This window comes from Dermacentor silvarum, chromosome 1 (assembly GCF_013339745.2).
Source record: "Dermacentor silvarum isolate Dsil-2018 chromosome 1, BIME_Dsil_1.4, whole genome shotgun sequence".
Lineage (NCBI taxonomy): Eukaryota > Metazoa > Arthropoda > Arachnida > Ixodida > Ixodidae > Dermacentor > Dermacentor silvarum.
In genome coordinates this window covers 64,442,582-64,460,157 of record NC_051154.1, presented here as the reverse complement: position 1 = coordinate 64,460,157, position 17,576 = coordinate 64,442,582, and the positions used below count along the sequence as shown (strand labels likewise).

Here is a 17,576-nt window from a genome sequence, read left to right as displayed (position 1 = left end):
AAGTTTCAACCGAGGGCCGCGCGTAAGTAGCCACGCTTCTAGGTCAGCGAGCGTGAAAACAGCGCGGCATCGGCGCTCCGTATCGCGCGGCAGTTTATTTATTCCTCGACGATAAAGGATTCACGGGGCGCTCGCGGACAGGTGCGCCGTGGTCGTTCGAGTTTCCCTCTCTGTTCCCTCGGGATGAAAGAGGAATTCTTCATCTAACTGATTAGCTCGGCAAAAGTTACGAGGACAACGTTAGAGTTCCCCGTGCAGTACATTCTTCATTTATCGCCACTTGTCCTTGTGGATGTCGAATCGGCCAGTTTATAGACCTTGGTGGCGGAATCCCGAATTTTAAAAAATTAGAACACCCAAGAAAGTAGGTTCCATTTAATGAGCAGCGTGGGACGTGTATGGAAAGTTAACTTCGTATTTGTTTCCTAGTAGGATATTAACGAAGAGCTGTCGAAGGGTTGAGGACAACGCGGACATTTTTGCAGGTCACAGTTGTGCGCTATATCGTCGGCGGATTTCGATTTCTATAATTTATCAGCAGATGAAGAGCACAGCCTGAAATTCAGGCACGTAGAATAAAGTATTACTTTCTGCTTGTAAAGAAGGGAAGGTTTGGAGGGGGGAGGGGGGCGGAATCGATTTGACGAATGAGCACTCTGATGAATGTGCGCGCTTCAGTTAAGTATGTTAAATGCAGAAGCGAGCAAACTGCTCGCTGGAGTATTTGGTTATGTTAAACGTAATAATGTATAGCTCGAACTCTGATCAATGTCGTTCGGTGCTTATATCGAAGATATTGCCACATAATCTACGCATCAAAAGGTAAATGAGGCAGAATCTTAGAAAATTAGCGTAAGTTCGCTGCCGTCTTGCGTTCCCTAATTCAGCACCCCTTTCATCCCTTTATCCAAGGCTCTAAGCGATGCTGCCCGCAGCCTTGCATCGGCGGCTCCTCCATATGATCGATGGGAAGTTATCGGAGAGAGCAGCTGTAAATGATTCTGCTCTTCCATATAAAATACGGACGCATTAATCTTTTTTTTTCTTCAAATATGTTTACCGCACTTGTCGCTCTTCATGCTGTCCTGCATTGGTGGCCTCTTTCGAACCAGGGCCTGCAGGGAAAGCCCTAGTGTAACAAGTGTACAAGCAAATGGAAACGGTATAGCTGAGGTAATCAGAAATTTGTCAACTGCTAAAACTTCTTTCTCAACAACCAAACTACATTCGAGAAGCCATGAAATTTTTTTTTCATGAGTTAATTAGGGCGAAGCGGTAGTACGATTGATATTAGCCGTTAAACGAGTGGCGCCCATCCATTCAGCGTTTGTTCAAAGGCTCTTACATGCGACCGCCATATGTGGCAGCAAATAGTGACTCTGTATGTTTTCCCCTTCGTGGACCTGATATTGGGACACTAGCGACAGAGCAGCAAGGAGAAGCGAGCGGTCAGGATTTGCAGATGACTGCTTTTTTTTTTTTTTTTTTTTTTTTTTTTTTTTTTTTGCGAGCGTGAGTACTTGACTCACGAGGAGAATCTAAGTCACAACTTGTAGCGACCAAACCTGGAGACATCCACTCACCTAGTCTACGCCGATTACAGACCATCGCTAGAGCGGCTTCCGCGGTCCGGTTTCGCTCAGGTGTTCACACATTCATTACTGACTGCCCACGCCACGTAGTAATGGGCGTATGTTTTGTGCGATTTTCCGCATTCCGTAGCAACAGCGATTCGTTTTTGACTGACTGAGCAGCTCAGCAACGTGTGGCAAAAGGGTAATCGACTTCGGTATTCGCTCACACACTGCGCTCACACAATGGCTAGCATACATGCGCACCAGCACCCCCCCCCCCCCTCCTCCACCCAGAAGCACTTCTTGGGCGCTAACTATTACCTCGCATCTCCATTTACAGCGAACATGTCATCTGAGGCTTCCCCCGGCTTCGGGAACAGACAAGAGGCTTCGGCGGTACTCGATAAGCTCGACAACAGTTCGCTTTCTGAACGCACAGTTCTATAGCTTCTGGTCATGACAGATAGTTTAACAGCAGGCTCTAAAATCCCTGCTTCGTTTTTTTTTTTTTTTTAATGGTGGTAAACTTATGTGACAGACTGTCACATACCCTTTTTCTTTCCTCACCTTTTCATCCCATTTCCCCGCGTCGGGTAACGAGCGTGCGTCCGGATTCGCAAAACAGTTCGTACGATATGGCGGGTCGTAAGAGCAGAAGTCCTACAATCGTAAAAGCTAACATATGATTAACGAAGTTGGATGGCCGTTGACATATTCCTCACGACCAAAAAGATTGGTGAATTTGACCACCTGATTAGTCCTTTGGTTAACCTCCCTGTATACATTTACAGATTTTTTTTCAATCTCTGCAAACGTAGTGTTTCATTCGGGAAAAAAAATGAGAAACAGGACTTTCCAGAGGAAGTCAACCTTAATTAACATGCTACTCTGAACGACAGATACGCCCGCCTGGGCTCTAACGATTAGTCGTTCGCTCTGCAAACGGAGGGCCTTGTATTTGCGGATGAGCAGAAAATGAGTGAGCGCTTCACAGAAGGCACGTTTTGCGTTCTTGTTACGGACAATTCCTTTGACAAAAGAAATTAACTTATTTTTTTTTCAAGCTCCGATATCCATGACGAGGTTTACAAATCCGCTCGAGCGCAAGAGCCGTTTGTAAATACGAGCGCCAATGATGACGAATGTCAGAGGAACCCGTCATGCAGATTTTCATGTGAAGGAAAAGCTTAGCGAATGCGGTTCGGCTTTTTTCTTGACTGTGACCGCAGTTCTTTTTCTTTCTTTCTTTCTTTCTTTCTTTCTTTCATTCTTTTCTTTCTTTCTTTCTTTCTTTCTTTCTTTCTTCCTTTCTTTCTTTCTTTCTTTCTTTCTTTCTTGTTTCTTTCTTTCTTTCTTTCCTATTGTTCCGTCGTTTGGAAAATTCTGCCTGTTATATTTACGCTTGCTCTTTCGAAAAGAAAAGGAGCAGAGACGGAAGGGTGGCGGGGGGGGGTGAGGAACGGGACGGTCATGCCTGTCGTACTATCTGCGTACATTGTCACTCAATTAGTTTCTCGGCTATAGGAAGCAACGTTATGACATCTGCCAAACATTGTGCTTGCGTGCATGTCTCATCCACCATACTTGGCTGCAGGAGAATAAACGAGGCGCTGTTTCTTGGTGGATGGGGCTAATACGTGACGTAAGACTCTAAGTATTTCAAAAATTTTCTATAGTGCTCTTTTTTTTTCTGCGTGTAGAGAGAGTGGGATGAAATAAAAAGAGAGAGAGAGAGGTTACAGGTTAGAGAAGCGATAACAGAACAATGTTATGACTCAACGCCGATCTTTTAGCTAAAGAAGAGCTTGCCAAAACAAGCGCTTTATACATACCCTACAGTAATCTGCACACTTAACGATGCTTTGACATGCTCATAAGCCGCACCAAGCAGTCGTCAAAACATGGAATTTGAGAACACCCAGAGCAAGGGCTGCTGTTTACTCACGGTCGCGAAAGTTCCAGGGCCAAAGAGAGCGCCACCAAGTCGGATACATTTGCGTCTTGTGATGCTGCTTTAGCTGGTTCAGATCTGTATTATGCCTTTTCAAGCGAAACTTGGTATAAGGTACAGATTTAGGTGGCGTCAGTGTACGCAAAAAACTATCATCATCAGCATTGGCTCGATCGTCGTCGTCGTCTTCCGCAGCTGGCTCATTGGCTTGTGCTCGTGCTCAGCACGCGCTCGTGCCACTGCTCCCGCATTCGTCATCGCCGTCTACTTCCACGGCTGGCTTCTTTGCCGCTAATCATTCCATGCAGCGCAGAATTTCACTTCTCTTCTGTCGTCGTAATGGGGAGGCCACGTTTACGGGGGTATGGGCCATTGCTTAACGGGATATGAGCCATTCGTTGTCTTACGTTACGGACAGATTTAATTTTGAAGCAATTTTGAAGAATCGCAAGCGGCAATGGCGGGCGAATGCTGCTAACCACGTCGCCGAGCAAACTCGAGACATCGAACGCAAGCGACAACGGCGGACTGCGGGCATACCGTCAGTGACGTCGTTCTCTCTCTCGCAGCCGTCGGATCATGATTAGTTTAGGTGCACCCAGGACAAGCTTCGCTTATCCCCATTTTCCGGTAGAGGAAGAGTTGGTTAGGTTGTTATCTCCAGCTATCTCATATTTCACTGGGTGGAGTCGTGAGTGAATAAATTTTTCTTCTCATACTGATTTTTCTATTTCCTCCTTCCCTTCCTTCGTCAGTTACACTTTCTGCACAATGATTTCTTCGTGGCAGCTTTTAAATCATCGACAGCGATTATGATTATTATAATTATGTTTATTGGCGTTCCCTTTGAAATGGTGCAACGACAATTAGTCGACTAGCCTGCTTGAGCTAATCAGGTTTCGCTACATCTATCGCAGTCAAGCATTTTGGCTATCCCTTAATGATCTTTTCTTTCTTCATGAAACCCTCTATCTCTATATTGTACAGTTACCTATGCTTGAAATGACACTTGCCCCATGCTACATCTTGCCCCATGCTACATGCTGCAGAGTGCGTGCTATATCGTCTTCTCCGTGTAGCGCATGAGCTAGTTTCGTCAGGAGGAGGTATGGATGGGCTCCATGGCAAATGGGAGGGACACAGTCATTGATGCTTTACAAGAATATCTATTAATGAAGTTTAATGTTATACAGTTACAGCAGGCATACAGATAAAAGCACCTTCTTGGGAAGTGCTGTCGCGAGTGTGCACAGCACGTGGTGCGGCGCCTCGACGCATCCATCCCTGCGCTTTCTCTATCCCGCGTTTGCACTTACAGTCGTCCATGCTCAGTACATGAAAAACCGTGGGAAATAGGGGGTCTTTTTTTAATGCATTTAACATTCATTGTCTAGTTCAGGAAAGTTGAGTCTATCCATCTTCGTCACTGCGTCGTCGTCATATAGTCGTAGTTCTGCAGTCGTGGCCATGGCTGACTCTGGCAAGCGAGTGGCATAGCAAAGTTGGTCGGTCCCGAAGTCAGTGTATGTCGCCCGTAGCCGAAGCAATGCAAATCTCAGAATGACCCCTACACAGACTCCTAATAAATGTGCCTTCAGCAATACGGCGTGTCGTCACACTGCTTGAACGCTTATCGCATTAACGTTGACAGTCACCGCGAGATGGGTTCTGCCAGAATGTTTTCGCTAAAACGTGCAGTTCACGAATGGATTGCACAAATACGGGGAATTTTTCATGTGCATAGTAAAGGCAGAGAATGATGTCCGCCTCTTCGAGTAATCCAACTTTAATTACGCTATCTGCAATAGGTGATTAAAAATATATATATAGTTAAAAAGATCACCCCGTAATATAACTTTGGCGAAGTTTTGTTTTATGTTCGAGCACTCAGTGGCAGTAAAATAAGTAATAATAATACGGTCCTCTTCATCATCAAGGCGTACTTCTACAATTTGACAAAACTTAATAAAAGAAAAAGAAGAAAAGAAAAATAAAGAAAAAGACCATACCCACTAAGCGTTCTGCGTGTGGAAACTAGATTGAAACGCTGCTGTTTTCACGTTTGGTTCCAAACACTAGTATCGACAACAAAATAACCAAATCTGTTGCATCAGAATGGAAATGATGTATATTCATTCTACTCCAGGGCATCTATATATATATATATATATATATATATATATATATATATATATATATATATATTACTGTTAAGTGCGTTCTTCAATTGTGCTTTTATTCAGCCCCACCATATTTTTTTTATTTCTGCTCCACTCATCGGCTTACCTAATAGTGCGGTCAGCTTGAGGGCACGCGGTTTGGTTTGCAAAGCAGCAGCCTTGCTAAATCCCGTGGGCCAGTAGGATTAATCCTATTTGCATACATTACTTTCTTTTCGGTGAACATGACTGCTCTGAAAGCAGGCGAGACAATACGCCGTAACCGGCAGCTTCTACACTAAATTGAAGCCGGTGAGGCGCAAAACGGCACCGTTAATTGAATCAAACAGGAGATTGCTGGCGCTTCGTTACTTTCTCTTTTCCCTTTACTCCCCCGTGAGCGCGCGCCGTCGACGCAAGAGAGCGGAACGCTATGCATGCGTGGTTGCGTTACCAAACTTTGCGGCCTTTCAGCCCTATTCGCCCCCACTCTCCTTTTTTTTTTTTCTTTTCTCTCCGTTCTTCCCAGCGGTCCGCTCATTACGTAATGAGATAACAATAAAGAAGAGAAAGTGGCAGAACTTCGTTTGAGCAATGTTTCGATGTCGCGGCACGCCCTGGCCTGAATTTATTCCCCGCGGCTGCAACGTAACCAGCGATCTACTACGGGGCATCCATAAAGCGCCCGGCCCATCCTTCGGAATAAAGCGCAGCTTATGTTTCGTTGAACTTCGTTGTACCGGCATCACCCCCTCCCAACCCCGTTAAATTAACCGCATACGCTTGCAGTTTCTGCACAAAAACGCTCCCAGCGCACTGTCAAATCTCAGCAGAGGCTGCAGCCCATACTCGAGAGCGCGCGCTGCAACTGTCACAATCGCTGTTCGGGGAATTCCACGAATGCACCACGCACAAGATCGGCGCGCCTTCACGCACCAACAGTAACGAGCTGTCGCGCGCTCGTCCTCCTTCGCGCGCGAGTCGTGTTCGCGGAGCGTCTCAAGTCGCACCGGCGCGCGCTGTCACTTTCGCGCGTATTAACGAGGTTTTATGAAGTCCGCGTTCGCGGAGCGCGGCGGAAAACGGCGCCGAAGCAAGCGTATATACCGTCGTAAGCGGCTGAATTCACATTTACACGAGAGGAGGGGAATGCGTCTCCAGAATGGCTCCCCCGGCGCCTGTATAGACACGCCGTGTCCCTTCGCGACGCGCGCGGGAGCGCGAGATTTGAGATTTTCGCGGTCGTCAAACTGGCCAGATGACCCTTCGGGGACCCCTGCGGCTCGTAGCGGCTTGTAATGATCGCCGCCCCCTTCGTTTAAACTATAGAAACACGGAGCGTCTCCGAGCGGCTGCTGCCGGCGCTGCTGTTGCTGCTGCCGCGCCGCGGCTTGCGTATATACCGAGTCGGCCGTGCCGTCGCGAAACTTTGTTGTCTCGCCCGGCCCCAAACGGCCTCGTAACTTTTCGGTATCTCGGCCACGCAGCGCCGGCCGGTGTGTCCGCGCTTCGCCGCGGGCGTTGGCTCGCTTCGGAGGCTCGTGTGTGGTGGCCTAGGGCGGCGCATATATATACACTGTGCTCTGCAGGCCGCCAGTATGGCCCGACCGCGGGCTCTCTCTTCATCTCTGCGCTGTCCATTGTCTGGCGCCGCGTGACACGACCAGCTGTCTCTTTTGAAGGGCCAGACCTCTGCCTGCACGCGGCCGTGCTCTTCGTGCCTGCTGATTTGTTGATCCCGGGATCCGGAGAGAACTCGGCGCGTCCACTTCGTGCGTGTGTAGCGCGCGCGCGGGAACAGTTTGTCCGAAACGATTGCGCTCCATTCCATTGTGCCGCCGTCGAGCATTGGCCCGCTCTCCTCTTCGGGCCTCATCCGCGCGACACAATTATACAGGGCGCACTTCTCTGGTTCCTCTCCGTTGCCCCTCTGCCCGGCGAGAAAGAAGTTTGTATCTAAACGTGACAGAAGCGAGCTGGAGGCCCAATGGTGCAGTTGCGTTTTTCTGTTCGCCCAAAACATAACTAGATGCCGGCATTCTTCTTTCTGTCTTCTTCTTTCTTCTTCTTTCTGTCTCTTTTTTTTTTCTTTTTGTATTGCGGGCAGTGAATATCCTCCTGTTTCATTACTTCTTGTTCTGTTTAGCGGAACGGTTCAAGTAAAGCAAAAATAGCAGACACATCTGTACCACCTCGCAGTCGAATAACCATTGCATCACTCACTACAGCACAAATGGTCGGCGTGTTTATTTGGTAGCGCGTACGACTGTTTTCTTAAGCTTCCGCCCGCTGTATGAAACCTTTTTAAACATTTCTAAAGTCTGAGAGTGGTTCGCAGCTCTCAGATGACTGTGTGATAAATTTGTAAAAGTGCAGGTTAGCAAACCGGACGTGCGTCTGGTTAACCTCCCTGCCTTTCCTGTCTTCTATTTATCTCTCTCTCGCTCTCTTGTAGAAGTATATGGCTGCAACCTAATTAAAACTTAATATACATTATTTATTTGGCAGCAACAATGCATTGCGCCACGTTGTGAACATCGCTAGTTGACCAGTATCACGCTGCGGCTCTGACGCACTAAACGACATACCTATAGCCCTCTTGCGTTTCTTAAACATTCCTACGCGTCCCTAGTTCTGCAGTGTAGGGTAGCAAACCGGTTTTTCCATTCTGGTTAACTTGCTTGCTTTTCTTCTTTCGTCTCTCCCATTCCAGGAAGGCGGCTATCGGACGGAGAAATTGCCGGCACGTTTCGCAAAGGCTAGATCCGCCAGCAGCCTAAAACATATGCTTCCCGTCCTCAACAACTCAACCACGCATTCGCTCATTTCGTACCTGATTCATTTTGAGTACTATTTTACAATCCACACACAAATTCGCACAACTGCGCTATACTTGCACTGTAATATAGCACACAGTATGAGCTACAACGCGAAAGGGCGTGGCAAAGCGGTCGTGCGTTGTAGGTCATATACTGAGCGCGATAGTACATCTCTTGCACGAGAGGTTTCCGTGCAACGCTAAATTTACGCATGTTGCGGCCGTTGAGAGCAACAGCACCACGTAATCATCCTTTCATTTACTGAAGGTGTACGTCGGAAAGAGGTTCAGGGCGTTCAGGCGCATTCCATTAACCGTGAAATTCAAGCCGCGCTACAACCGCCAACAAGGTATTACGCTTCCTGATCGCATGCTGTACTTCCAGCAAATCGTTAAATTGGTTGTTCATCTACGGGGAGCCGGCGCGTTTGTTCTGCTTCTGGTGTTTTTTATCACTGTCTTCTTATTAAACATAGCCAACGTCCGAAACGATTGCACCCAGCGACGCGTGCCTAATTCAGTGTCAGGCGGAACAAAATTGTGCGTCTGACGAAAACCTTCGTGTGTAGAACTTTGTTTTGAAACGCGCACGAGGTTACAGACATGCCGCTAAGCCGCGCGACAGCTACAGTACTATGTATAAGAAGCACGCCGCCTCGCGCGCGCCTGCCTGAAAAACAAACAGACCGCAGGGCAACTGACGCTGCAGAACCGAAAGAGGGGGGCGTGTCCGCCATTAAGGGAACCGCGGCGGCGCCCGCTAATCGCCCACGTCCGCGCTCGTCACGCCTGCCGCTGCTGTTCGGAAACGCGCGCGACGCCGGCGGTGTTTCGCGCCGGCGCGGCCCACAACACCGGCGGCGGCCGCAATTTCGGCGACCGGACCGGCGCAAATATCGCCACCGCCGCGCGCTCTGCGACTGCTCTATACGTGTCGCTCTTTACGTCCGTCCGCCGGCCAGGTGATTGCCGCGGCGACTAGTGCCAAAATTGCGTCATTAATTATTCACCTCCCCATCTCGCGCGCGAGCGCGCGTTCCGTGCCGCCTCAAGTTTATAGTTTCCCGGCTTTCACTTCTTTCTCGACTCTGTGTGGCGTAATTAACTGGCGCCCGCACCGTAGGAAGCGCTTATGCATTTTTTAACCGACGCCCAAGTGTCGCACGCGTTGCGAGCCCCGCCTTTTTTTCGCACCCACTGACGCTCCGTGCCTTCTCAGATTCTCTCCTTGGCCTGCCACCGTTCCTTTATTCCTTGTTGTTTTCACTTTTCAGCGCCAGCTTCGTTCAGCCGTAGATTTCTGCTATTTCGTCCCAGGCTGGACATGATCGCCAAGGAACGCGTCGTCTTTCGGTTATACGCTCCCAAGCAGCGTGGCGTGAGCGGCTATGTATAGCCGCGAGAGAAAACGGCAGTAACAGAAATCTTGATTGCTAGCGAGAGGCTAACGAGGACGGGTTCCCATTGTTGCGACACTCGCGCGTCAGGCTTGCCCAACTCGTTACCGTGACTGCAATGAGGTTGTTAAGCGCACGGGTCTTTGTTTGTTGGTTGGCCGCGCATGCCGGCCTGAGTAGCAGACGCGAGCGCCCAGAAGTGGACATTATACGACATGTAGGCTTCTTTGCAAAACGGAATGAAGTTTGTGAGACGCCCATTGTCTTTAGCGGAGAGCCACTGCTGCACGCCTGTCTTCGCTTCTTTGGTCAAGTGTAAAATTTTACGCGTGCGGACGTTGACGCCATGGGTTCCCGCCGAGCGCGAAGACTTCGCTAGTATAGGCGCCGGAAGTCGTTCGTGGTAGCGGGAAGGCAGCTGACAAAAAACAGCTTCTAAAGTGCTTATCTTAGCACCCTGTGCGCTTGAGGTATTAGTGCTCTAAACTGTTAGGCTAGAGTTTAGGTGAACAGACTACTTTGCGGCACAATAAATAATAATAATAATAATAATAATAATAATAATAATAATAATAATAATAATAATAATAATAATAATAATAATAAAACAAAAAAACGCATTCCATATGCTGCAACAGCCTATAAGATTGCGGAGGCGTTAATGACGCTGTTTAGGCCGGTAACAGTCTTTTTATGTGGTTCTAAGTACTTCTAAGGCGCCAAGTACCGTAAAAAATTTTGTAAAAGCTTTCAAGACAAACATTTCAACACCAGGTCAACTGTAAAGTAAAAGAAAATGTTGGAAACAACGTAACGTTTTATGACCTAATGGTCTCGCACATAGTTCGTTTATAAATATGAAAACGAATGCTTTACAAAAGAAATATTTTAGTCGCGCTTTTATTGATATTATAGCGCTATCGCTTCAGCCTAGCACTAATTTTGATGTATCTAGTTTATTTTTAAATGGGTGAGGTTCAAGGTCTGTCTGGGAGAGGAGGGGCGTTGTCGGACTGCACTTGGTTCACTCGATCCTGACATCTTGGTTGAGATCCGAGTCAGTTGTGGCTGGGTTCAGCGTGAGCGCAGCAATTTTGAAAGGGGAAATGTTTCACAACTTCTCTAGAAATCTATAATATTCATAAATCCTGACATCGACCCTTAGCTTACGTAAATATACATGCTTGTCGATTGGTCGACTATTAATGCTTTCATCGCGAGGAATCCTAATTAACCGGCTAATCGCTTGAAAAATACTTCAAAATATTGAGGCAATCGTGTCCTTTCTATTCGTATATACGTGTACTAAATAGGAATAGTGTACGTACTAAATAATCTTTTTATCGCATTAGAGAGTGTCAAGTGCACCAATGTCTTTTACAGCGAAGCTGTTATCTCACTCTTCGATGGTCGCGTCCGGCAATAGAAAAAAAAACTCATTGGCCGTATGCTGTATTTGCGAGTGAAAGCGCGCGAGGGCGTGGGACGCTCGTTTTCACGGGGAGCGAACGCACGGCGGAGAGCAAACGCGACTCATGTGCGAGTGAAAGCGTGCGATCGCGAGGCACGCGCGCTTTCACGGGGAGCGAACGCACGGCGGAGAGCAAACGCGACTTTCCAGTGGAAGGGGAGCGGCGGGCGAGGAGGGCATCGAGGCACCCTAGACTATGCGTGTGCGTTCCCGCTCCCAGCGCCTCTTCCTCTTCACAACCACAATCTCTCTCTCCCACTGCGAAGCATGCGCGCAGTCCTGCCGGCCACCGCCGCCTGTGCTGCATCTGACGCCAGCGTTTTGACAGCGGTTGTGTGCGGTCACACAAACAAAGCGCAGAACTGTTGTCGACGGCGGCGGCGTTTTGCCCGCGTTCGCACCGAACGCGCGCGGCATTGGTGACATGTTTATGAAGAACGTGCCAACCTTTTCCTTACGCCCTATGGCTGTGTACCGTAGCGACCATAAGGCCATGGTCCCTGTGGTCACTAAATAAATGAAAACCACCGGATCACGTATATATCTCATTCTTTAATAGTTCAAATAACCAATTACACCATCACATATTAATAGTCATAATTGGAAATACATAATTCCCACCACAGTAAAGCTCCGCTGATCTTCCATCTCCACCCCAGTGGAAGGGCTGACAGTCTTTCTTTTTTCTTTTTTTCTTTTTGCTAGCAAAGCGCGTTCAGCATGCAACAGTAGAAAATTTGTCTAATGTGCCAGCAAATAAAGACAAGGCGGTAGTCACCTAGTGTAAATTCCGTCACGACAAACCGATTGGTAAATCACGCCAAACCGATTGGTGCCTCGCCCTGCATTTTGTAATGATACTGAATGTATATTTGATTTTGACGCATAAGCTAATTGGACAGATTTTGCTTTTTGTGTTATGCCCACAAATCTATTATAATTATTGATTAATAATTAATTAATTGATTTATTAATTAATCGACTTAAGGTGGGCAAGTCCCACTTTCAGTCTTACAGTCTGTGCGAGTTGCTCGCAGTCCGCAACATGCCACATCACAGCTGAGAGTGTTGATCACACGACGCTTTTACTCTCCGTCCAACCTAAGCTCGCACACGTTATCAACAAACCCATATGCATCGCAGAAGAAATGGTTTAGAGTTTGATATCCAACAGCTTTATCTTCATCGTTCTCGTTAACATTTAGCCTTTCATAAATTGTCGATGGTCAGAGCTTTTTCATCAATCGATATATATATATGTATATATATTTAATATGGCTTGATTATTTTCACATAGTTCTTTCATTACGCATGGTGTTCTTTCGAGAAATGCAGAGTGTGGCTAGCTCGCTCATCGCTTCCTTGCGAGCAGTGAGAACCGCTACTTGATGGGTATATTGTCCTGAAAGAGGAACAACCGCGGAAGTGCTTATCTTAGCGTCATGTGCGCGCGTGCTTTTCGTAATCTAAACTGTGCCGTTAGAGCATGGTAAACAGACGACGATATTACGGAACGAGTGCCTGAATGCCGGCCGGTGAGGAAACGCTCTCGCTTATTTCAACACCTTCGTAAACTGCGAAGCTGGAGTCTGTCACCGACGTGTGGCACAACTGCAATTAGCCTGCCTGTGTACCCGATGAATCGCCAGTTGTTTGTCATCTGTCTATCGCGCTCGAAGTGTGAACCCTGCTTCTCCATTTGCAGCTCGATATACTCCGGTCTGCCTTATTCATCGCGCACGCAGTATCCTTCTCCGCCGCAGCTGCCTCAGCCGTCTTGCATGCTCTAAGCTTCAGCACGCCTCTTAGAATAAAAAAAAAAGAAAAGAAGGAGCGCCTAAACATACAGGTAGTCCATGCTTGGTTACGATGACTCATGATCCTTATAAACGACTAATACTGCCGCGTATAACTGCGGCCGCTTTATCAAAGCGAGCTTCAGTGCGACCTATAGACCTGCCGAAGTGCTTTATGATATTAGATGCTGCCAGCATCACTGCCAAGTGTGCACGCACCATACGCAACAGATCAGCTTAGAATAAGATTGTTCAAAAAGCTCGATTAAGGCTTCGTTTGGGAGGAAGTGGGATATGGGGCTATAGGTGTCTCCAGGCGGTCGTACAACAGGAGATCGTAATGGTGGCGCTTTTTTGATGTGCCGCTTTTGCTCGCCGGGACCTGGCTGCAGAACACCCGCGGCGAGCCCGTGGGTTGGGGGCGGTGATTTGTGTCTCGTACTCCAATTTGTGACCTCCCATAAAATACCCTCTCAATAAAACCTGATGTAGTAGTCCGCGGTGTCTCGCATTCAGGTCCCTTCAGGTGCTCCGGTGTCATCGCGCTGTGCGAGCGAATGAGCTTGTTCTCTACATGTATAGGTTCTCGGCTGTTATCGATGATCGACACCAACCTAGTTGCCTTCCCAGATATGGGCAACATGCGCCTCTGTCGATCGCAGCGAGCCCCTGTATTAGTTTCATTACACGAGTGTAGTAGGTTCGGGGAACACCGAAAGCTATTGGCGAAACCAAAATTCTAAATCTTTGGCGTTCAGCTCACGCCTTTAATTTGCATTCACACTTTTATGAAAACAGTAGCGAAAGCAGATCATTTGTGCCTTTTCTCTCGCGATACTTATGCGAACTGATAAGTATAAAAGTGAGGGATAACTGCATATTTTGCCTACGCGTTGTTTGGTTTCTGTAGAAAAATAACGGGTTTGTTAGCGAAAACACGGTCATTATTAAGCCTTGCCCGTTCAAAAAAAAAAAAAAAAAAAACAAAGAGCCGTTTGTTTCGCCCCCTTTGCAGACGAGCCTGTGGCGTTGGCCGTGCACGTGGGCAGCCAGATCGATCTTCCGTGCAAGTCGCTGCTGGCCAACGACCTGCCCCTGCGCATTAACTGGTTCAAGGACGACTCGCCGATGCCTGTGTACAGCGTCACATATGCGAGCAACCAGAGCTTCCACCGGACCAACATCATGCAGGGCCGGCACGCGGCCCGTTCCGACTGGAGCCAGCGAGCCTACTTCAGCGTGCTCGGTTCGCCGGCCACGCTCAAGGTCAACGACCTGGCCTTCCAGGACACCGGCACCTATGTCTGCCAGGTGGTCATCAGCCGTGGCACACAGCGGAACGCCACCGTGCATCTGGTAGTTGTCGGTGAGTGCTGTGGCCAGTGCCTGCCCTTTCATCGCGTACGGTTTACCTTATGCATTGTGGTCGGAAATGTTTACCGGGCACTACCCTGATAAGACAAACAGATGTACTTCTTTATTTGAAGTCGTTAGCTCCTACGTAGCTAGAAGTCAGCTACTTTAACATACGAAACGGATGCGAACGCGCTATTGAGAGAGCAGGATGGACTAAGCTATTGGCAAACGATACGCAGTGACCTTGGTCCGTGGCGTTTGGGGGCATGAAGCTTCGTATGAAGTACGTCCGACCTAGCGTGTATACTAACTTCTTCCACACCCTGTGCCATGTGGAATGGCCTTCACCATGCACTCTTTTCATGGAAGCTTTTAATCAAAGTGGTCTCGCACATTTTAAGGTGACAGCCACATGTGTTACCTTGAAGTAGACGTGATAATAGTACCGGCTACGGCTTCTTTATTATTTTTGATAAATTAAAACGTTGCATCAATCAAAGTAAAGAACCCGGAACAATTCATAGGCAACTCCGGCGTTGTTTGTCATGTTAGATTCAAATGGAAACAATGTCATGTAGACATTAAGCAGCGGCGTAACTTACAGTCCGTGGCACAGGACTGGAGCATACACATGGAGCAGACGCTGCGCAAAGTGCGAGTCAGTATATTCACATACGCGTAGCAGAATGAAAGGCGCATAGTGTTTTCTACATACTCGGGATTTACACAGGGCCGGCATTTAGAACACGAAATTTGCAGTTGGGTTCATTCGTTACATCAGAGCGAACGCTCCATTTTTGCGATGTGAAAAGTCCAAATGCATATGCGGGTGGCTTAATAAACGCGACTTCAGGCGATAGCCTTTAAGTACTATCACCACTCTTATCGCTTAATCATATCTACTAACGATGGGATCCACAAAGCACCATCTAGGTAAGCACTTTGTGCCAGTCCATCCTGCTTGCGCCTGTGGTCCCATTTTGCGCCTTACTTCAAATCAGTTCTTTTGACAGGTGAGAGCTGTCAGATACGCGGCGCTGGTAGTCGGCATGCGCCATTCCCTGCAGTGAAAGTGCAAACACAATATTGCGCGAAAGCAAGAAATGAAATCTTAAAAAAAAAACGGTACAAAGAATTTAGCAAGGAAATCACTAGATTACATTACTTCGGTCATCTATTTCTTCATTGCCATCTAGACACACAGCTTCCAGATGACGTCTAGTATATGCGATCGGTTGTACTGTATCCATCTAAATATACCGGGTGTTTCAGCGAACACTTTCAAAGATTTTTTTTTATTTTTTGCCTGTGGCATATAGCACAATTCTATACCATAAGCTGGTCTACTCGAAGAGGGCGACATTTCTTGTACAAAAAAAATTGAAATGCCTAATCTACTAATTAACAAAAATTCAGTAATTAAATGTCTAACTGAACACCTTATGGCACATATTGCAATTTGCAAATTCTAGAAAAAGACGCACGAGGCTAGCGTAGAGCTGTGTACGGAGAAGTAATAATGCGTATTTAGTTCATTTAGTCGTTTTCCTTTCAAGCTTTATTTTGACGCTTGTTTACTTGTCCTACGTGCACTAGAAGGCCTCAAATCGTCCGATTTACGAGACGAAAGTGGCCAGAAAGCCAGACCCCCCGAACCCCATATCAATATGAAGTCGCCAAAGAAGTCCTTTTGTTATTTAAAAAAAAAAAAAAGAAAACACGTGAAACGAGCTGTTTTACGACGCCGACCAACGTGCTGTGCATTGAAGGCGGAACAACTAGATGTTCCGCGCAAATTTGTGATTGTGTAGCTCAATAATGTTTTTCTCGCTTAAAACGAAATTTACACTTTTAAAGCTTTCTAAATAAATAGAAAGCAAGGTATACTATACAATGCTGATTAGACCATATTTTTACTTGGCCCACTACATCGTGAAAATGGAGCCACAAATTGAGTCAGAACGTCATTCTTTCCTTTTTTTTTACATAATTTCAAGAGAACGTTTAGGTCTTATTTCTTCTCATTTTCATCATCTATTGTACACACATACCAAGCCAATGCTGTTAATATATTCCTCATGAAACAATTAGTTTTCTTTCTAAAAATTGTTAAATATGCGGCACTTGTCGACTTTTCTCATGACTAAAAATAACGCAAATTAAAAGAAAATGTAATAAACTACAACAGTAATGAAAGAGTGCCGTCTGCAGAATATATACACAAAAATTGCGGTAATAGGTCATAGTAATGAGTCTGTAGAAGTATTTCTCCCCGACGTATTTTCAATTGTGGGCGCCACGATCGAAGAGCCGTCATGGCATCAGAACATCGTTTTCAAGAAGAAATATGGGGCTCGGCCCCTATATTAAAGAAGCTTTCTATCGGTTGCCACACAGTATCGAGCAATGATGCTCACGACAAGAATTTTCATTATATTCTGGCAAACGTCCGCAGGCAGTGCATATTGAGAATACAGGAGTCTCTCGATCTCTGTGCACGCGAGGAATAAGTATGACGAACGGGCAACGAGCATGACTAGCTTTACTTGAGCGGTGCACTAATTAGAAGAAAGAGCTGATTATCATAATTCAGCATATACAACGTACATGGTGGAATCTATCGGAAGCGAAGGTTTAGTGAAGCGGTTATTAAATGCTATACAACTAACGGCGACGTGCACAACTCTGTTTACCTATACGCAACGCGTAATCTCATGCAACGTTTATGGTTGACCAGCGCAAAGGTCTCGTTCAATGTTTGTTTACGCACTACACTGGTCACAAGTTACGCCGACATACAGACACCAAATTAGGCGGGTGGTACACGTAGCGATGTCACGACCACGTAGGCGATGTACGACGCTTGTCGAGGGGCACGAAGGTAGTTGGGGGTGTGTGCGCAGAGAAGAACGACATACATCTAGCTGCACTTAAGAATTCGTTGCCTCTTGTGTCACAGTGGCAAATACCCATTCTGGAGGATTGGCCGAGAATGGACAAGAATGCCAGTGGCACATGTGTCAAATGGCTAAATTAAATAAAATCGAGTAAATG

General features: G+C 46.9%; 1 protein-coding gene across 1 annotated transcript in view; it reads left to right on the top strand.

Moving 5' to 3' along the window:
* The window catches only part of LOC119443576 (hemicentin-2-like), a 404,290-nt gene that overhangs the window by 202,503 nt on the left and 184,211 nt on the right, over window positions 1–17,576 (top strand). Inside the window, exon 2 of the mRNA XM_049663006.1 lies at window positions 14,182–14,532. Within this exon, the coding sequence (XP_049518963.1) occupies window positions 14,182–14,532 (351 nt within the window). The remainder of the gene's footprint in view (window positions 1–14,181; window positions 14,533–17,576) is intronic.